Source organism: Microtus ochrogaster, unplaced genomic scaffold (genome assembly GCF_000317375.1).
Source record: "Microtus ochrogaster isolate Prairie Vole_2 unplaced genomic scaffold, MicOch1.0 UNK60, whole genome shotgun sequence".
Classification (NCBI taxonomy): Eukaryota; Metazoa; Chordata; class Mammalia; order Rodentia; family Cricetidae; genus Microtus; species Microtus ochrogaster.
Window position 1 is genome coordinate 1,552,615 of NW_004949158.1, and position 21,143 is coordinate 1,573,757.

At 50.5% G+C, this 21,143-nt stretch overlaps 1 protein-coding gene across 3 annotated transcripts in view; it reads left to right on the forward strand.

The window, feature by feature from the left end:
* Window positions 1-7,720: 7,720 nt before the first annotated feature.
* Kcnd3 (potassium voltage-gated channel subfamily D member 3) overlaps window positions 7,721-21,143 on the forward strand; it is a 222,956-nt gene continuing 209,533 nt past the window's right edge. For 2 of the 3 annotated variants that reach the window (XM_013354686.2, XM_013354687.2), the window contains exons 1-2: window positions 7,721-8,527; window positions 15,100-16,277. In XM_013354686.2, the coding sequence (XP_013210140.2) occupies window positions 15,172-16,277 (1,106 nt within the window). In that variant the 5' untranslated portion in view covers window positions 7,721-8,527; window positions 15,100-15,171. Of the gene's footprint in view, window positions 8,528-14,095; window positions 14,184-15,099; window positions 16,278-21,143 lie in introns of all 3 variants that reach the window. The other variant, XM_026777361.1, reaches the window with a different exon arrangement.

Below are 21,143 nucleotides of genomic sequence, written 5' to 3' on the forward strand. Positions count from 1 at the left end.
ATATATAAAGATTCAAAATGTTTTGAAAAGTTTTGAGAACCCATCTTAACAACGGTTTTGCAGAGAACTAAAAGCCTAAGACCTTGGGGTATAGAGATGGGAGCTGGCCTGTCTCTGTTTACCTGTCCACACACAAGAGCAATGAATGAGTTTGTAGCCAAGTCTCTAACAAACTCATGGAGGCAGCCAACTCAGGCTTTAAGCTCTGGAGAGCAAACATTTAGTTGTAAGTATCACAGATGTGTAGACGGGAAGGGGTTGGATTCTTATGAAATGTGTCTGTTTGTTTGCCAAAGGAAGTAGGTGGATAAAATTGGTGAACAAATCCCTTTAGAGAAACAGCCCACCTCATGGTATATAATCACATCATTTGGTTCAGTGGACAGAAATCTGTGGAGTTAAGAAACAGCTCCTGGGCTCCTCAAGTTTTCTTTCATTACTTTGGTGAATGCTAGAAATTTCATTGACTCTTCTTGATTGCCTTGGCTCATGCTCTGTCCCATTTACACGTGAAAACTGTTTCATTGGACACGGCAGTCACTTGTATGTTAGTCTAAATGATTTATCAGTTCTTACTGGCGAGGAGGGGGTGGGTAGAAATGGAGCCCTTGAAGAGCTGGATAGATGACTCAGTTGGTAAGAGCATTCATTGCACAATCATAATCGTGCACAACCTGAGTTCAGACCGCAGAATGCACGGAGAAAGTGGGGTGTGTCTGTGCCAGTCAGTAACCCTAGTATGGCAGAGATGGAGACAGGAGGATCGCTGGTACTTGCTGGTCGCCAGCTCCAGGTTCAATAAGACCCTGTCTCAGAGGAATAGGCAGATAGTGATAGAGCAGAACATCCCACATCCTTCTCTGGCCAAACACACATGCATGCATAGGTGCACACATCCACACATGTGCACAGATATACATACATACATACACACACACACACACACACACACACACAAAGGGAAAATAAAAGGAAAGATAGCCAATGAGATAGCTCAACAGGTAAAGGTACTTGTCACCAAGTCTGGTGACCTGAGTTCAGTCCTGCAGTCCCGCATAGTGGAAGGAGAGAACCAATTCCCTCAAGCTGTCCTCTAACCTTGAGTATGTTCACACACACATTACAAATTGTAAATAAATAATTATAAAAATTTTTTAAAAAAGAAAACAGCCCTTAAAGAGTACGGTTGCAGAAACAGGGTACCAGAGAATAGAAAGAGGTGGCAATGGGAGAAATGTCTAGGGGGTAGACTCTGATTTCACACATCCTGAGGTGCAGGTGCACACTCATCAAAGAGCTTGGTGACCTGCCTGAGTTCATACACACTGTCTGGGGAGCTCTACCGAATATTTTAAGGAGCTGGTTTCAGACTCGTCTAGACTCAGCTACAATGCCCTAACAGCTAACATTTTTATTTGTAATTGAATGTGAGGCATGTTTTCATAATTTGACACCATCCTTATGGGCCCTGTGGAATAATGCCGTCATCAGAACCCTTTCGGGCAAGGGGGGTAATCCTTAGAGAAGTGAAATGGCTTGCCTAAAGTCACCCAGCCGGTAAATGACAGAGTCAAACTTTGAAACCAGGTCCGTCCAGGGAGACTGCTCTCCCCACTAAGCTTCCACTGTCCGGGACTTGTTGCTATGGTTCTCGCATAAGGCTATACTGCAAATCCAGCAGCCTTTGGTCTTGGCGTCTTTAAGCCATGCTTGTCTTTATGGCCGCAGCTGCAAATAATCAGGGACATTGCAATTGGCTGTGTCCTGGCTGTTCCCAAGGAGGTGATGTTCTGAGGATGTGATTCACTTCTTGCCAGGGAGGAGAGAAAGGAGCCCCCACACACCAATCTGGCTGAACACTGGCCTAGCCTGCACAGGCAGAACCAGTTGACTCTCATGCTGGAGCCTTTCCCTGGAAGGGGGTACCATGGGGCTCTTTTTATCTAGGATTGGCCCAAAATTATTACCCTTGTTCTTTTTCTCTGCCCACTCCCATTATGTCCTCGTGTTCTTGATTGAGATCTATCAGAAAGGGACCAGGAGACTGACCAGATGGCAAACTTGTGCCATCTTCCATCACTATAATCAAGGGAACCACAGGACTCACTGTTAGAACAAACCATAATCCAGATGCACTGAGTAGCTCCCTAGAGCCACACACTGTGTCAGGAATCAGTTGGCTGACACATAGTCCCTGCCTTCCAGCACACAAAGGCTAGAACGAGACACCTCTGTGCAGACAGCTAAGCCCACACAGGTAGAAAGAACCATGGTTGGGGTACACAGGAAGGACTGTAGAACACCCTAAGGGGGAATAGTTAGTTTATCTGGGATACAGGAAAGATTTTTTTACCAAAACTTAGCACATGAACCTTGTGCTGGGTATTTAAGGTTTGAGTCTGCTAAGAAGAGAGTGTTCGGTAGCTACTCCCTCGGCATTGAGACCAAGATTCTCTCCTGGAAGGAAAAGAGGGACTCCTAGGAATAAGCAAGTTAATGAGCTTAAAGATGCGGAAAACACAGAGACTTGCAGAGTTGCAATCATATATACCCCGAATCCTACCACACCCTATCAACCCCAAGGTTGCAAAAGCAGTAAATGCTTCCTCAGAGAGGAAGTTGTCTGGGAGAGCTGGCTTCAAGTTGGGCAAAGACCTCTAAGGATGCAGTGTTCCCAAGTCTCCTCCCCGCAAGCTGGGTTAGCCTTCCTGGCAATCAGCTCCTTTGCATTACCCATGCTCCTGTACATAATGGCAATAAACTCACCGCTTTGCCAACTGCCCTTGAGTGGAATCAATCGTTGGTCAGTCACCAGTCCCCTGGCTGGGGTGAATGAACATTTGGTCACTTCTCCCCTCAATGTGGGAACAGACAGAAAGCAGTGGTGGGCATTTCTGGAGGATGCGGCAGCATGTACAAAGGCTTGAAGGTGTGACGGGACAAGATGCCATCAGAAAGACGGCGTAAGAACAGTGTAAGTGGGGGTCAGGGAGGACTGGACGTGGGAGAGGGGGCACTGGTGGTGACAGTCCCACAGGAGAGGGTAGTGAGATGTAGCAAAGAGGCAGGGTGGTCAAGGATGGAACCAGGGTGAGCTTGGAAAGGATCCTCGGCATGAGAATGAACTTAAACCACAAGTCTGTATAAATGCTCCCTGCAGAAGGACAGACAGAGAACCAAGGAAGAGTAAGAAATCATCCTGGAGACATGCAGGAGGAGGCACCTGGAGCAGAGAACAGCTCGGTTGGTAAGGTGCTTGCCACACAAGCACGAGGACCTGAGTTTACTATCTGATGCCCCCATAAAAAGCCAGGTGCAGTAGTGTGTGCTTACCATCCTCTCTGGGGAGGTGAAGATAGGAGGATCCCTGGGGCTTGTTGGCCAAACATCCTAGCCTAATTGGTGAGCCCCAAGTTCTAATTATGAGCCCTGTCTCAAAGAATGAGGTGAATGCTATAGAAGCCCCTCCCGCCCATCATCTTCCTTCATGCATCTATCAGTGGTGATGTCTACCATGAGGGCATAGAAGACACAGCCAGTAGCCAGTATGGGGCCGTTCCCCAGATCAAAGTTGACATGCAGAGCTAGATGCGGTGGTCTGAGTGAAAATACTCACCAATAGACACATATGTTTGCATACTTGGTCCCCAGTTGGTGAAACTATTTGGGAAGAATTAGGAAATGTGGTCTTGTTGCAGGTGTGTCCTGGGGAGGGGTAGGTTTGGAGATTTCAAAAGTCCGCACAATTCCCAGCTCTCCCCCTGCCCCCAACGCCACCACCCTGCTTTGTGCTTGTGGATCAAACGTAAACCCTCAGTTTCTGCTTTAGCACCATGCTTACCTGTCTGCTGCCATGCTCCCCACCATGGTAGCCATGGACCATAACCCCCTGAAACCATGAGCCCCAAAGTAAATGCTTTCTTCGCTAAGTTGCCTTGATCATGGTGTTTTATAACAGCATTAGAAAGGTAACTAAGACACAGCATATACTCCAAGATTTGCAAGGTAGTACTGGATGCCTTAGAGAGCCTATGTTGCTTACAGCCCCTCTTCCTGCTTATGGTCTACTGTGTCCCTCCTCGTAAGCTCATATTCTTTTGAACTGAGAGAAACGGACTCCAAGAGTTAATTCATCAGTTCCTCTGCCCAGTGGTGATATGGGCGTGGGGGTGAGAGGCAGGGATAGGACCAAAGAAAGTGACACCAAGAACTAGGGGCTACCCGTTGAGCACTCCCTTTGCAGTTTCATTCCATGGAACCCAGCTGTACATATGGGTAAGGCAGGGAGGTGGGGGCATGTGGACAAACGGGTCTTGGAACTCCTTCTTCCTGCATAAAACTGGTCCCTAGGACACTGGCCTGGCAATCCTCTTTCTTTTCCCTGTCCGTCCAACCCTGCCTCTGTTCTTTTATGGTCTTCTGGAGATTAGGGACTCAGCTATGCCAGTGAGGTAAATTTGACACAGTCGGCTGTGGCCTGGCATTTGTATTGTCATGTGCACACTGACTTAATGTATATGCACGCACACCCGCACACGCACACAATCTGGCAGCTCTAACTCCTTCCCTAGACAGATTTCTCTGTACTTCCTATCTTGAACAACCACCAACTGCCCAAATTTCATGCATTGTTCTAAGTATGTTCGCTATGATATTTACTGAAGTGCCACAGTTCTATCATTAGACATTGTAGAATTGAGAAAAAAAAAAAACAAGGCACAGAGAGGTCAAGCATGCTCCCTAGGGTCCCACAGCTAGGTAACAACAGAGGCAGGTTCAAACCTAATCACCATGACCTCAAAGTCTATTTTTTTTTCCTTCAAGGCTCACCGCACTCTGACAGGTATAAAGCTTGCAACCCTCAGAAGAGTCCCAACTCCAAAATGCTTGCCCAGCATGGGACAAACATCCAAAGTAGGACAGGCACAAGGAGTGGGGGGTGAGAGTGACCCTTCAGGAAGCTCAAGCAAGCTTCAAAGAGCAAGTTTGAGTACAAAGAGCTGCAGAGACAATAACAGCCTGGCATGTCAGCAAAGACAAAGCTGACTTTGAGCAATGCTGCTCCTTCCTCTAACAGACCCCAGGATGACAAGCTCTGCAAACAGTGGCCAGAGCCTCGGGACTAGTGAAGAATCCTCCTGTGTGCACAGCTTGGAAAGGACACAGACACACATACGTGCACATGTGTGCACGCACACGTACACACTCAGAACACTCAGAGTCTTCTATAGGAACACTATCCTTAAATAGAAAAGATAACCTGAAATACACCCTGAGCTTGCAGGGCATTCACACACACACACACACACACACGCACAGACACGCATGCACACACACACATGCACACGCGCACACACACGCATGCACACACACACATGCACAATCACACACATGCACACGCGCACACACACGCACATGCACACACACACGCACATGCACACGCACATACACACACATGCACAGATACGCATGCACACACACATGCACACGCACACACACATACACGCGCGCGCACACATGCACACGCGCACACACATGCACACGCGCACACACACGCACATGCACACGCACTGGGGCCAGAGTGACTGAACCAACACTTCAGCAGAGCCAGTGGTGAGAGGAGAAAACCTAGTGCCCTGGCAGCTCCTGACTTTCAGTTCCTATTTAAAATGTCTGAATTGGGAGCATCGACAAGCTCCCAAATTAGCTTTTTAAATAGAAGCCGAGAGTTAAAGGAAAAGCGGCCGTGTCATGGGGGAAAAGCAAATGAAAAATCCCGGCCAGGCTGGGCCAGAGGCAGAGGGGGGAAGGAACCAACAGACATGGCTGAGGAGATTCCAGTAAGAGATGGAGGGCTGGTACCCAAAGTCTCCTGGACAATGTCTCTTCTGTCAGTGTCTCGGGTCCAGCACCTCCTTTCTCCTCTACTTGTTCCATTTTCCTCAGCATCTGTAAACAAAACCCACACTGGCTTGAACTAGAAATCCAAGCCTCCCTTACTTTTTGCCAGTTATTGGTGACAAGAAGAGCAGTTCACAGACACTTCTTAGACTACCAGGTAGGAGCATCTGAGGGACAGGATTGGAGAAGGTGGAGCAGGGTGTCCAGTGAGTGTCCTGGCTTCAATTAGGGTTTCCAAAACCCCGGAGGGCACGTGTTGTCTCATTAATAGATCACTCCAAGAGTCTACTGCTGTTCCTAGGTAACCATTTGTTCCCTGACAGTTTGGAAGACTTGACTCCAGATCTACCCTCCCACTGTAGAACAACGGCCGGAATGTAAAGGAAATCCTAACCTAGGCAGAAATAAAATTTTGAATTTCCACTGTCAGGCAGAAGGTGGAAAACCAAAGGAAAGTGTGCCTGTTGGACCAGACCATTTCAGAGACAAAGTACATTCCCTCAGGGGTCACAGCAACTATTAAAAAATAACAAATTAAAAAAAAACAAAAACAAAACCCAACATCAAAAACTCTTCCCCAAGGAGAAGAGGGAGGGAGAATCCCTGCCAGGGCCTTCCCTGAATTCTTCCTGGGTTGGCCAGGGAGTGGCAGTGTTGTTAATCATTATTACTGTATGCAAATTAGTATGCAAATCCCTCAGGGTTCTAGGACTCTTGGCAAATGCTAATGGGGTCCACGCCCACCTCCTGAAGGGCCAATTGTGCACCTTTCAGACTGACAACTTGAGGAAGCTTTGGTTAGAGTAAATGAGCCTATGAGAAGCTCCGAGCTACCAGAGGCTCAGAGTAGCTGACACCTCAAAACCTACTCTTCACCCTGTACTTCTGGAGCGGGCTCGGTTTGCCACAAGTCACAACCGCTACTCTGGGCTCAGGAAGGTCTTTTTCCAGCCACAGTGAAAGGCATGCCCTGCCAAGTCCACTGTCACCCTCGCCGCGCATTTCGCATTTCTCTCCATTTGTGTCTCAGCATACCCCTCTCCACACTTCAGAACTGCGATCCCCCAAGCCAGAGCGTTCCGGTCCCTGCAGAGGCAGGAAGCTGCCTGCTTCGCGATCTCCAGGCCCGGGATTCCCAGCACCCAGGCCAGAGACACCCGGAAAGCCAGTTGGCTCAGCTGCCAGGGCAGCACTACAGACGTACCGCCCCGGTGACTGGGGGGACTACTGGCTGGACACTACGCCCCATGGGGCGACCGTCAGTCTCCCACTCCCCATCCTGGGTCGAAGTATTAAGCAATAGGGATCTTTGGGTTTCTGGAAAGGTCCGAAGGCCTGGGCCCGTACTGGGAAGATAGGGAAGTGAGAGTTAACATTCCCAAATCCTCGATCTTTATTCTGAACAACCGTGGTGGAGGACTGGAGCAAATCCCGACTATCTGGCCATGACCTCTCACTCCTGTAGGAAAGCGGCTCAGGCAGTTTGACACCCCTGAGACCTTTCCAGCTTTGGCACAAGCAGCTGACAGTTCAGGGTCAGCTTGGAAGCTTGCGCGGAGACGGGCAGAGCCTCACTAGATGACCAAGGAGGAGTTGCTCTGCCGCGTGGACAGTGAATGGGAAACGGACATCCAGTTAAGTGTACACACCTCATGCGCACACACGCCGATGCTCCCTGCTACCTCTTTCCAAGTCCCCAGCCACACACGCCCCCGAACTCACGATCACGCCGCGCGCCCAGCTCCTCCCCCACTTCCAAGCCAAGCTCACCTTGCCACGCTCGCCCCATGCCCACCCTCGCCGGCACACGCGCTCACACCCGAGTCGGCGGCACACTCCACCACCACCTCCAGGCACACCCTAAGATTCCTCCACTCTCCTGAGAAGACGCACCAGGCTCTGCCTAGTCTCCCCGCCCCCCCTCCCCGCTACACCCCCCACTCACGCGCGCGCCCCTCTACACACACACACACACACACACACACACACACACACACACACACCCTCGCGCAGAGTCACTCCCCCTCGCACGCCCTCGCCCTGGGCACCCTCCCGCCGCGAGGCTCCCGCGTCCTCCTCCTCGCTCCCTCTGCTGCCTGGTGGCTCTGCGCTCTAGGGCCCGGCCTGGGGCCGCTCGACCCGTGGGGGATCGGTGGGGAGCGGAGGGCGCAGCCTCGCCGCCTCCCCCGGACTCTCCTCTCCGCCCCGCCCGCGCCGCGCCCCCCACCGCCTCCTCGGGAGAGGGACCTCGGGAGAGGCAGCCCCGTGGCCGGCCCGGCTCCTCTCCGCGCGGCACCGGCAGCAGCAGCGGCGGGGGCAGGGAACAAGCGAACCGGAGCTCACGAGCCCGAGAGCGGAGCGGCTAGGCGGGGAGGGGACGCGCTGCCGAGCTGGGGCTGGAGCGGCGGTGGCGACAGCGGGGGAAGGACGGCCCCCCGGACGGACCGACACACGAACCGACCGAGTGAGGGAGGAACGAGCGAGACTTCGCCGGCGAGGAGGAGCCGCCCGAGCGGCGGCTGCTGGGCGCTTCCCCGCGCTGCTGGGCGCTCTGCGCCTCGGCGGCCCCCGGCCGCAGCTTCCTCGCGCGCGCGGGGCGCGGGGCCTGGGGCTGGCTTCGGCGAAGGTAAGAGGGAAGCGACCGAGCCTTCTGGAGCCAGCAAGTGCGAGGAGCGCTGCTCCCACGCCTGTTGCTCCAGCTGCCCACGCGGCACCCTCCCACTCCCGCGCCCGGGTGGGTGGGCGCTGGGTCTCCGGAAGGATTGGGGGTGGGGCCGTGGCCGTGGGGGAGCAGGCAGCGGGCCTGGGGGCGTCGGTTCCCTTGGCTGCGGAGCCACCTCTAGGCACCCAGGCTCTGAGAGGTTTGGGGGTGGGGGTGTGAACCTCTGCCCTCTTGCCATTGGCCTGCCTTCCCTTGCCGGGTGCCAGAAGCAGCGCCCCAGGATCTGTCTGCAGGTGGCGACGGTTTGCTCCGTCCCTGCTCTTTGTGAGCCGAGGAGAGAAATGGCTGAGAGTGGAAGCTGGGAGCTGTTTGGGGCGCTTCGCAAAGTTCTCCAGCCCAGCGAGCCTGTGGTGCGCCTGCCAGAGGCTGGGGGCTGGTTCAGCTGGTCGTGCCTGTCACATCTTCCACCCTGTGGACCCTAGGAAAGGTCTCTGAAGTGTTATGAACGGCCCCAGAGAAGGGGTTTCAAAGACTCTTTTGCTTTACAAGGTGTTTACACAGGGGATGGGCAGAGAAGTTACCTAGAATCAACTAAATTCCTGCACTTGCTTAGTACTGGCATTTTATTCGGCCTAGGGTATTCTCCTTTCATTCAGGGCAGCCTTGATAAGTCAGCAACAGGCTGAGGTTCCAGACGTGAAATCAAGGCAAAGAGAAGTCTCTGTTTATTTGACGTGCCTCTGAACTTTCACAGGGGGATAGACACAATGCAATCCGTAATCAGGTTTTACAGAGTGGTCATGCATGTATGAATCGATGCATTACTTACTCTTACTTCAAGGGAGCCTGAATGTTTATCTCGGGTAAAGGGGCTTCTGGGCGTTCATTCAGTGCAAAGCATGTGTATTGCCCATGTGGACACATACTGGCCCGCAGAAAGGAGTTGATGTGTTTATTTTTTCATAGTGCTTCTTGAATGCTACAAGACTCCAGAGGAGGAAGGATTAGCAGCTTGCTCCCTTTTGCTGTTGAGAAGGCTGAAAACAAAAAGAGTTCAGGGGAAACTGCCCTGCCCATCCTAGGAGTGGCACTATGGAGAAGGCTATCTGTGTGTCCCAGGCCTGTGCCGCAAGGATCTCCAGCTTGGTTCCCCACCCATTTCATGCCTAACAAAATCCCACCAACAGACGCAGGGCAGACTCCCTGGGAGCGTCAACCCGTCCCTCAGACCAGCTTCAGTTTCTGGAGGCTCTCTCCTGAGGTCATTGAAGGGCAGATCTTGGTGGTGTGACATTTTTGACATTTTTTATCTTGCTTAGACCCCAGGAAGAGAGGTCTATCCCCTTTTGATTCTCTGCCTCCAAAGCCGAAGCTGTTTATCAGGACAGCTGACTTTTTAAAGCAAGAGAAAGTGGTTTCTTTTTCCAAGATTTTTCCGCGGTCGTCATTTCTGAGTTTTCCTGGTTGTAATCTCCCTCCTGCATTTCTCCCTTACCCCACTGCTGAGTCTTTCCCACTGTCAAACTCTTTTGCCACAAACAAAAATAGCTTCAGAGTTTTCATTTGTAAGGCATCCACGTCCTAGTAAAACCGTGGTATGGGAGGTGTGTGCAGTGCCATTGGCTGGAAATGGGGCCGCTCTGTAGTTCCTGTTGCAGGGTCCATACCCAGGCAAGCTCCAAGTGGCGCTGGCACTGTTAGCGGTGAGTGTTGCATCGACAGCCTTCAGAAGTCCTGTTTGAGCTAGGTCATCCCTACAGGGTTGTGTGGTGGGTGTGGCTGATGGGCTTGGGCATGGTGTCTGGTGGGATGATTGTCCTCTTCCAGACTCAGACGTGTACGGTATACGACCATGCGCAAGCACATATGAAGACACATAGAAAGTGGCAAAAGGGTAGTTGCTATTTTCTTGGTACTTTTAACCAGAAGGATGGGTTCTGAGTCTCTGGAGACAGTCTGGCACTTGCATGACCTTCTTGAGAAAGGTGGTTCTGGATTATTATACAGGGTAAAAGTTCACCCTTGGGACAAGAGACTTTAGGATAGATAGGGAGGGGATTAGTGTTGCCTTTCTCTGAGCTTTCGGTTATCCATCAGAAAGCAGTTTGTGTATTACTCATGGCCTTGGAAAAGAAGAGTTCACTCAGTGAAGAGAGTGAGGGCAAGGAGCTCAGCTCACAGAAGCAGGCAGCTGGTACTGGGACTCCAGAATCCCAGGGGCAGCACTGTGAGACTAGAAGGAGGGGTCATTGTCCTTTCAGGGCCATGTGTCTGGCTAACAAGATTCTCCAGGGTACCTCCTGAATCAGCAATCTCTTAATCTTTGCCATTTGAACCCCTGCCAGGGCCCATCTCTTTGATAAGGCAGGGATGTTAGGGGTCATGAGTCAAGGGGCCAGCAAGGACCTGAAGCCTTAGCCCTCTTTCCTTCCGAGGAGGGTGAGGGGATTTCTGTGGGCAGACTAGGCCTTAGATTGCCTTGGGTTCCAAGTGATGCAGGTTGTGTGTCCTGTTCTGGGCACCAGCCTCATCAGGAATTCCCAGAACTCCCTCTGCTGAGATGAGGCTCAGGCTAATTGCATCCCCACAGCAACCAAGCCAGATGCTCTACTTCCCGCTCTGCATGGGCAGCCATCATGAGGCAGTCTCAGAGAGACAGGAGATGGAGCGTCTGTGTCCTGGATCCAGGAGAGTCATTTGAATCAAAAGGTCCTCCTTCATTTTCTCTTTAGGCTCTTGTGTTACAGACGAAGATTCTGCAACCCAGAAACTTAACGGTGGCTTGCTTTCAAAAGTTAAGGGTAATACTAAAACAGATGGAAAGGTCCCTGGAGCCTGCGCTCTCAGCTGCCTGCTTCTTCTAAGGGAGCATTAGGATCGGGCTGTACCTAGTTCAGGGAATCCATTTGACAGGGAGCCAGACAATGGTCTGGTTTGAAAACCGTCCAACCCTATATATATTAACTTAACCACTTGGAAGGAAACTTCTGAGGCTTCGACATTTTTTTTTCCTGTCACCAATAGGCAAAAACATCATGGGGTTTTTGTGGGAGTAAACCAAACGTTGTATGATATGGAAAGGTGCCTTGGATAGTGCCCAGAACTTTGCTGGTGCTCAGGAAACTTGACCTGAGTCAGAATCAGAACTATCTATAACTAATGTTTAGCTTATGTTTGTTTCCCAGGCCCTCACCCCTTGGAAACCTAGCTAAGTATACACTGGGGAGGGGGGGCAGGGGTCTCTCCTGGTCCAAAGAAAACACAGTTCATTGTAAGGGCGAATGCTTTGAAGACAACTGTGCAATGCAGAGTGTGTTTCTGAATCGTCTCTCAGCAGTGTGTGGATTACCTGCTGTCGCGGATGAATGACCTCCTCTCTCCTCCATTCTCTCAGTTCCTATAATCAAGGGCTCATCAGGCCCGCGCTGTTTTTCTATCCTCTAAGCAATGACATCTATAGGAAACGGCATTGTCATTCTCTTTGTCTTCTGCAGCATCTAAACAACCTTTCAGGAAGAGAGGCACTTACGAAGATCCCCCTCCCCTTAGCATGTCAGTGGGGAAACTGAGGCAGAAATCAACTCCTCAAGGACACTTATCTAACCTACAGTGAGTCTGCAGACACTTAATTCTCAGAATTTCAATTCGGCTCTGTCTTCAGAGTTTACTGTTTAGAAAGAGAACAGCCACCCTTGACAGCCTCAGGAAACAGCAGCAAGGCATAGAGTTAAACAGAGCGCAAGCAGCATCTGCCAAATAGTGGTCCTGGCTCGGGTACCTGCTCAAGCACTGCATGCACTATTGCCACTTGCTGGGCTAGATGGAAAGCTTTTGCCCTGAAAGATCTTTGTGGGTCCCAGGGAATGTCCTGCCTAGAGTGACTCCCAACCAGTTCTGACTATTTATTAATCATTTAGGAAGTCACAGTCACTCCTTAGCTCTCATTTCCCTTATGTGTAAGATGAGGACTACAAGGGTTGTTTTGGTGACTTGATGGAAACCGTCTATGGATGCATAAGGTACGGAGCCTGGTGTGGTCAGTGCTCTGTCATCCATTCAAGGTCAAATCCCGGACCTGTGTTTCAGGGTTGTCAGAATGCTAGGTATCAATAGGCTTTAGATTCTCTTATTCATGAAATGCTAGGCACCATAGACTCTTCTGACTAGAGTTGCATTGAGGATGAAATGAGATAGCATGGGAGACAGTGCAATACCTTGCATCGAGTGTCTGGCCATTTCTTACTGTTGATGCCACTACTGTTAATGAAAGGGTATAAAGCACCTGAAATCCAAGCTTGGCGTGGCAGGTGCTTGAGCAGAGAGGCAGAGTGCAGAGAGCCTAAAGGAAGGAGAGTCTTGGGAGAAGAGGAAGCATCACCAAGAAGGAGAACAGGTAGGATTTTAATGAGCAAGGCAAGTGGAGGGACAGGGGAGATACTCCAGAGACAGACATCCAGGGTTTGTTTGTGAGCCCGTCTCTGCTCTTGTTGTTGGAGGCTAGGGAGGTACCTGGACTGCCTAGCTGGTATGTTAAGCTGGGTCCCTGTATAAAGATGCTGGAATGTCAGGCCAAGGAGTTAGAGTTTTATTTCACAGGCTAGAGAGTGAAGCCCAATCAGAAACTTGCTTTAAGGAGATTGCTCTGAGTAGAATGAATTCCCAGGAAAAGGGGGGAATCTAGGGATGGGGAGAGTGAGACCAGAATGCCAGCAGCAGGGAGGACCCAGGGAGCCGGTCTTTCATGGTGTTTCATTATTTGGCAATCCTTGGAATGGAGTATAAAAAACATAGCCAGGTGCTGGCTGGTGGTGGCACACGCCTTTAATCCCAGCACTCAGGAGGCAGGGGCAGGTGGATCTCTGTAAGTTCAAGGCCAGCCTCGTCTACAGAGCGAAGTCCAGGACAGCCGGGGTTCCACAGAGAAACCTTGTCTTGAAAAACAAAAACTAAAACAAACCATGGCCAGGGTAAGTGGCCTAGGGTGAGGGATGCTGTGGGCAGGAGGTGAAAAACAGCATTCGGGATGGAGAGAGTATAAGCTTTTCTGTCTCAGAGGCATCGGGGAGGAAAGACCAGTAGCAAGCACAATAAGAGCCTGGAGAAGCCGGTGAAGTGGCATTCCTGGAGAGAGGAAGGCCAAAGTTCATCACAAGTCTGTGTAATAAGTCACCCAACTCCAAAACCAGGCCGACAAACAACGCCACAGACTCCCAGAGTCACCTCCACCTCGTTTATTTCAATACAGAAATAAACCGAGTGCGTTCTGGAGAATCCAAATAACTGAGCTAGGATTTGGCTCTGCGCGGTGCGATCAGTTTAGGATTAGTGGAGTTGAGTGTGCCAACCCCAAACAATTTCCCGTCACTGTTACGTGTGTTTCTGTGTCACCACATGGCTTCCCACAGATGGTATACATTTGGGGATTGCAGAGTCATTTCACTATCATCTTTAAAAAGCCAAATCTGGGAAGGTAAATCTGCTTCCCCAAGCCAAATATAGTTCTCCGTGCCATTGTTCCCTCCATCCTCACAGGTGATGGGGAATGTGGTGCAGAGAGCTGCGCATGAAGGGCAAGGGTGCCCAGCCCTGAAGACGCTCCGAAGGGTGCGGTAGAGGACAGGTGAGAGAGCCTGGCATGGGATGGTGTGCTGTTATATAATGGGGAACTCTGGGTTCTGGGCAGATGGAGACAGGAGGCGAGGGAGCTAGGGAAGGCAGTGAGCGTGGCTCAGCTTGCTCTGGGGTGGGAGAGGGACAGTGTGGAAGTCAGGTGGACCAAGAACCCAAGAATGCCTTCATTTGGTTGAGAGAGAGAGAGAGACCCGGTACAACCTCACAACCGTTCCCTGTCTGTTCATCGTGCTTCTGGCGGCTGCAATTGGACAGTAGGTTGCTAGGGCAAGGATCCAGGCCAAGCATTCTCAAGAGTAAGTAGCAATTTGCCAGTGAAAGCTTTCTCCAAGGGAGTCAGGGGGGAGAACTTCACTGGGCTCTTGGCTTGCTGGGGTCTCCCACCTTGACAGAATTTTCTAAGCCCAGCCTCAGTCTCCTTCCCACCAGGGAGAAATAGAAAGGATCTGTGTACTTGATCTCCTTCATTGGCACCCCGATTTCTGATTACCCCGGTGGATGAAGAGTGAAATAAAAATTAGCATGTTTATCCCACTTTTAAATTCGTTTAATGAGAACTCATTTACCCTCTCCCAATTTAAATTCGCAATAACACCCATAACCTTTCAGAGCTAATTATTACCCATCTTCCCAGATCTTCCTGTTCAAGGCTTTCCTTCCCAGTACTCCTGGAGCCCCCCACCCCAGCTTGACACTTTGTCAGTCAGCAGCCTCTGATGAACTGGCCCTTTGCACAGCCCCTGTGAGGTACTATTCTTGCATCACTATCCGAGTTCCCTATTTGGGTGTTTTCAGTTTTATCTTGCCTTGGAGACTTGCTGTTTCACTCAGTGACCCTCCCCCTGTCCCATCCTCCAACAATCAAAGAAGACTCAGCCCTTTCTCTGATCTTTCCTATCCCCCAGGGGTCACGGAACTAACTTCAAGCTGGTGTGCACAGTGTCTGAGCAACTACCAGCCCAAAAGCTGGAGTCACCATGGCGGCGGGAGTTGCAGCCTGGCTGCCTTTTGCCCGGGCTGCAGCCATTGGGTGGATGCCAGTGGCCAATTGTCCCATGCCCCTCGCTCCAGCAGACAAGAACAAGCGGCAAGACGAGCTGATCGTCCTCAACGTGAGCGGAAGACGGTTCCAGACCTGGAGGACCACTCTGGAGCGCTACCCCGACACCCTGCTGGGTAGCACGGAGAAAGAGTTCTTCTTCAATGAGGACACCAAGGAGTACTTCTTTGACCGCGACCCGGAAGTGTTCCGCTGCGTGCTCAACTTCTACCGCACCGGGAAACTGCACTACCCGCGCTACGAGTGTATCTCCGCCTACGACGATGAGTTGGCCTTCTATGGCATCCTCCCTGAGATCATTGGAGACTGCTGCTACGAGGAGTACAAAGACCGCAAGCGGGAGAACGCGGAGCGGCTCATGGACGACAATGACTCTGAGAATAACCAGGAGTCCATGCCCTCGCTCAGCTTCCGCCAGACCATGTGGCGGGCATTCGAGAACCCACACACCAGCACCCTGGCTCTGGTCTTCTACTACGTGACTGGTTTCTTCATTGCCGTCTCAGTCATCACCAACGTGGTGGAGACGGTGCCGTGCGGCACGGTGCCAGGGAGCAAGGAGCTGCCATGTGGAGAGCGCTACTCGGTAGCCTTCTTCTGCCTGGACACTGCCTGCGTCATGATCTTCACAGTGGAGTACCTCCTCCGGCTTTTCGCGGCGCCCAGTCGATACCGTTTCATTCGCAGTGTGATGAGCATCATCGACGTGGTGGCCATCATGCCCTATTACATCGGCCTGGTCATGACCAACAATGAGGATGTATCTGGGGCCTTCGTCACGCTCCGGGTCTTCCGTGTCTTCAGGATCTTCAAGTTCTCCCGACACTCCCAGGGCCTACGGATCCTGGGCTACACCCTGAAGAGCTGTGCCTCGGAACTGGGCTTTCTCCTCTTCTCCCTCACCATGGCCATAATCATCTTTGCCACTGTGATGTTTTATGCCGAGAAGGGCTCCTCTGCCAGCAAATTCACAAGTATCCCTGCATCTTTCTGGTACACCATCGTCACCATGACTACACTGGGGTAAGTCGGTGTCACTGGCCTGGCTAGGGTAAAGTTGGATTGGTTTGATCACAAAGCTTTAGGTGGTGTATTACAATTGAGGGGAGGAGGTTTGGAGACAAAAGTCCTTCACTCAACTCTTGGAAGCCAAGGGAGTGGAACAGTCAGAAAAGAAACGAGTGATTTGTTTGTGGGTGGTGACTTGCTCTGAATTGATTCTCTTGGGGCAGGGGTGAGGCATGTGTTTTATAAAACATGGGAAATTAAGTCACTATATCTTTCCTCAAGCAGTGTGGTGTGTGTGATGGCAGGGTGGAGTGTCTCGAAGAACTGTGCAGGAAGGAAGACAGAGCAGGCGGGTGGTGGGGCAGAAGGCTGGGAGAAGTTGGGTGAATGGTACGCAATCTGCACATGCAGATCCCTTTCTGCATTTCTCCTTGGTAGCGTAGTTGCAAGCTGCTTTCTCTTCTTTCTGCTGCCACAGACACTCATGGGTTTGGTCGCTCTTATTAGAATTTCTCCCCATGACCCTGATTTGGGTATTTTTTTTTTCAGAGCAAGGCACCACTTTCTTTTTTTTTTTTTTTCTCACTAATGGAGGAGCAGGCTTGTTTTATCAACTGGAGTCAGAGGGGGAATGACCCAGCCTACTTGTGTGCCTGTGAAACAGTCTCAATGGGTCACGTGGCCAGGCAGCACTATCTTCAGAGGGAGAGACAAGTGCTCTGTGCAGTGCGATCTCAGGTGACATTTCCCTTCCAGATCTCTGAGCCCTCCACTCCACTGAGGTCACAAAAATACATTTATGGTGCTGGTGTGTGAAGCTTTCCATTAGACAAAGGGGTCCCAGGAAGGAGATTAAAGCCTTCATCCTAACAGGATTAGAGAAAAATAAAGGCAGCTTTATGGAGACATAGATTTCAGAGGGGTTCTGCCTCAGCCTCGGAGACTAATAAAAAATCCCTCCACAATTCATACGCCGGCTCTAGATTTGCTTAGAAAAGGAAGCATTATATTGCTGATGGAGAATTCATGAAGCTTTTTATTTGGTCTTTGACAATTCAGTTGGTGGCATCCTGGTAATTCAATTTTTTTTCCCCTAGCTGAAACCCTGTTGTGGTGGCATAGGTTTATTCCATAGTGCTGCGTGTGCTCATTGGGACCAGCTGAGCAGGTGATTGGTCCTTCTAAAGTGATTGCATTTGTCGTCCTGCCACAGGAGAGGAGCAGGGAGGAGCGAGGGATGTCACCATCCATTTGTGAATGCCATGTTTGATCTAGGCATCCATTCCCTTACCTCTGTCGAAAGAAAACTATACAGCCATTCTTCTCAACACCACACACACACACACACACACACACACACACACACCACACACCACACTCACACCGTACATTATGCATACACAGGTGAACACCTGCCCACAAATGTGCTCATCAAATGACTAGCTGCCCACCAGAGTGAATGTCTAACTCAGACTGTGCCTTTCTTGGATCAAATGGCAGATGTGAGCTTTGGGCACCATGAGATATTCGGGATAAAGTGACCTAGGGACTTGGCTTCATGTTTGTCTCTTCTAGCAGACCCTAGCCATCCTTCACCTTCCTAAAGAAACCCAGGTATCTCATCCCAACCCTCAAGCATGATCCTGATGGGGGATCCATGACTCCCCAGTTGCCTCTTGATGGGACTCGTGACCCCAAAGGGAGGAACTTGTATTGCGATAAATACCAGGCAGATTGATGGGTGTCAGAATTAAAATGGGATCAATAGGAGTGCCACTGGCCATCTGCCCATTACTTTTTATTAGTAGTATAATAGCATCTGGGTGTCTACTGTGTGTCAGCAGTGTGCCGAGCTCTTCGCATATATTATCTTTAAGTCCTCTCAGCAGCCTTGCAAGGTAGGAGAAGTTCTGTACTCTTTAAAGATACAGAAGGTGAGGCTCAGAGGGATTCAGTAAATTTCCCAGAGTCACAGCTGAACTTCAAATACCACTATAGACCTTCGACGTCCTTTCTCCTTGTCCCACGTCCCACTGCCCCCAGTCCGTCGTGGCCTCCTGTAGAAGCCAGACCTGGGGCTTATTACTTTTTTAGATGACCTCCGAATGTGATATTCCCTTCTAGTCACGTGACTGGTCAAGAAAGCATCCTCTTGGTGGGTATTGTGTGCCAGGCACTATCCTGGGCACGCAGAGACTTTACACATCACACATTTCCTTCTAGACCAACCAGAAGACTGCATCAGAGATCGATGGCTGTTTTCATAGCTAAGCTTGGGATTTTACTGCTAGTTTTACTGTGAGGTAGAGCAGGGTGCGGGAAGACTGCAGGAGAAGGCGCGTGAGGAGGAAAAGACTCTGCCCACACTGGGCACAGGTGTGGCTCCCTTGCGGGCCCTGAACCTCCTCACTCCACCCCCAGTGATGAACAGGCTTGGCTCTCGGTCCCAATACATTGAAATGTCTAGCTTCCGAGAGGCGGCTAAACGGGCCAGAAAGGAAGCCTTTAGTCTTCTCTTTCTTCTATGCTGACAAGTGACAAGACAGCAGTCTCGTTTCCTCCCTTCCACTCTGAGCGTAGCTCCGTGCTAGATCAAGCTACTTTGACTTTGACCTGAGCTGGCAGTTGGCACCATTACCTGGCTCGTTTGTTTAGCTCTACATAGCAGGTGCTTGGCAAAATGCATTTTAATGGAGGGGTCAGTGTAAATGGGGCACCTTCCTCATTTACTTGGCCTGATATTGTTCTCAGTCTCTTCTAGATGTATCTGTCCTTTCTTGAGGGTAAACTGAAGGTTTGAGCCTGCAACCTTGCAGCAACTCCAGCTCTGGATGCTGTGTCTCAGCTCTGCTGCTCCGGGAGAGAGGAGAACAGACTTGACTGATCTGTCCACTGAGATGCTACAGAACCACATGGAGCTTCTTGCCCTTACTAGGGGACTTTCTGGCTCAACGCTGGAAAGTTTCCCCTCTCTCCCGCCTGGCTTCCTTCCAAACCACATTCACTGGCTAGTTTTAGTCCTGATCGACCATTGAAGGAAGTTCTATTTTTTTTCCTCTATGTTGAATTTGAGCTCTATGTGACCAGGAAGGATGAAGGAGCAGCTCTGCAGTGGTCCAGTTGCTTCCAGGAGCTCCCAGCACATACCCACCACGCTTGTGGCTCCCCTTGCCCTTCACCTCCCTGAGCTCCCATCTCTAATCAACGATACTATCTTCAGCTCCTTCTCAAAGCAGTGCCAGCCAACATGCTGAGCACCGATACAAGCGAAAGTATCTGCTTTGCCAGGCTCCGGTTGCCATCTCTGCCTGCTTCCCACTACCTCTCTCAGGTATCAGTAGACGTCCCCCAGGGAAGGATCTCCTGAAGCCAATTATCACCATTTATTTAATATTTCAAAATACTTTACGCACACAAGAACAAATGACAGCCCAAATTATCACCCAGGCTTGAAGATGTCTTTCCTTGGCAGGCTCCTGTGTCGGTAGGAAAGACCCCTGAGCTGTGCCCAGGTTTCCCTTCTGCTCCCTTGACAGTTGAGATCCCAAATGCACCATTCAAGGATTAATTTCCGTGTTCATAATTGATGCTATAAATAAAACAAATCCCCAATTATCTCAGTTAATAGAGGAAAGGGATAACGTGGAACTCCCAATATTAAATAAGACCAACATAACTAGTTTGGGAATGTATTATACGAGGTGAGTTATGTCAAAGCAAATTTCCCTTCTTAATTTCGCTTGGCTTTGCTTAGCACTGTGGCTGACCTGGAGCAAGTCCTGAGTAGGTCCTTGAGGCAGCTCAGGTTAGGATGTGGGGAAAAAGAGAAGCTGGGAGCCTTTGGGTGTGCATTCTCAAAAGCTGGGGGTGGTGCTGACTTCAGGACATCTGGAGTGGACTGCTCTTGGACTTCTTAAAGAGGGGAATTGGGCCTGGGAAAGGTGGGGGAAGGTATGCAGCAGCCTGCTCCTGACTTACATAATTGTCATCGGCAACCTGTCTGTCACCCTGTGCTCTGAGATGAGGGCATTTCTGACAGTGTCCAAAAATCACTTTAACAAAAGCAGAATTGATTGTTTTTCTTTTCTTTTTTTTTTCTTCTTCCAATCGTGAAGCAGTCTCCAGGTGATTTGTAGTTCCCTTTAAAACCTTATCCTGGAGGGCGGCTGTCTGAGGTCCCAGGAGGCAGGAAGACTCGGAAGTCAGGGATGGAGAGAGAACACTGTGGGTAGGGTTCTGGGTCAGGCTCTCCAGTGCCAGAAATGGAGCTTGTCTGAGATGTGTTTTTATGAACTCTTCCATTTCCAGTGTTCTGTCTGTACTTCCACAGGGATCATCATACCTCAGTCTAGATACTGCGTGGGGTGGAGCCCTGACCCCAGGACTGCTCACAGAACGTTCTGAGAATGAGTGACCTTTGGGTTGTTTGTTTGTTTTGGTTTCTTGGCATTTTTTAACTGATAGTTACCTGGTGCTGAAATTCCCAAGAGAGGATACAAACTTACATCTCAACAAGGAGTCTTTGGTTCTTTCCATGTCTGTGGATGCTTCCTGTGCATTGCCAACTCTGAGAATACACAACAAGCGCTATGATTGCATTCCATCCCAGTGTGAATGTGCAAGATAAATCAAACAAGGTGCATCTCTCTTCTTCAGGACAATCTTCCAAAAGTAAAGCTCCACTGTTTTCTCTAAGAAGTCTTCCTAGCTATTGAAGATCTGGGGTTCCTCTTGCCTCCTGTGACAGTCCCAGTGTCCTACCCTCTGCCACCACCTCCTGGTGTCCTACCCTGTCACCACCACCTCCCATCATAGCCCTGGTGTCCTACCCTGTCACCACCACCTCCCATCATAGCCCTGGTGTCCTACCCTGTCACCACC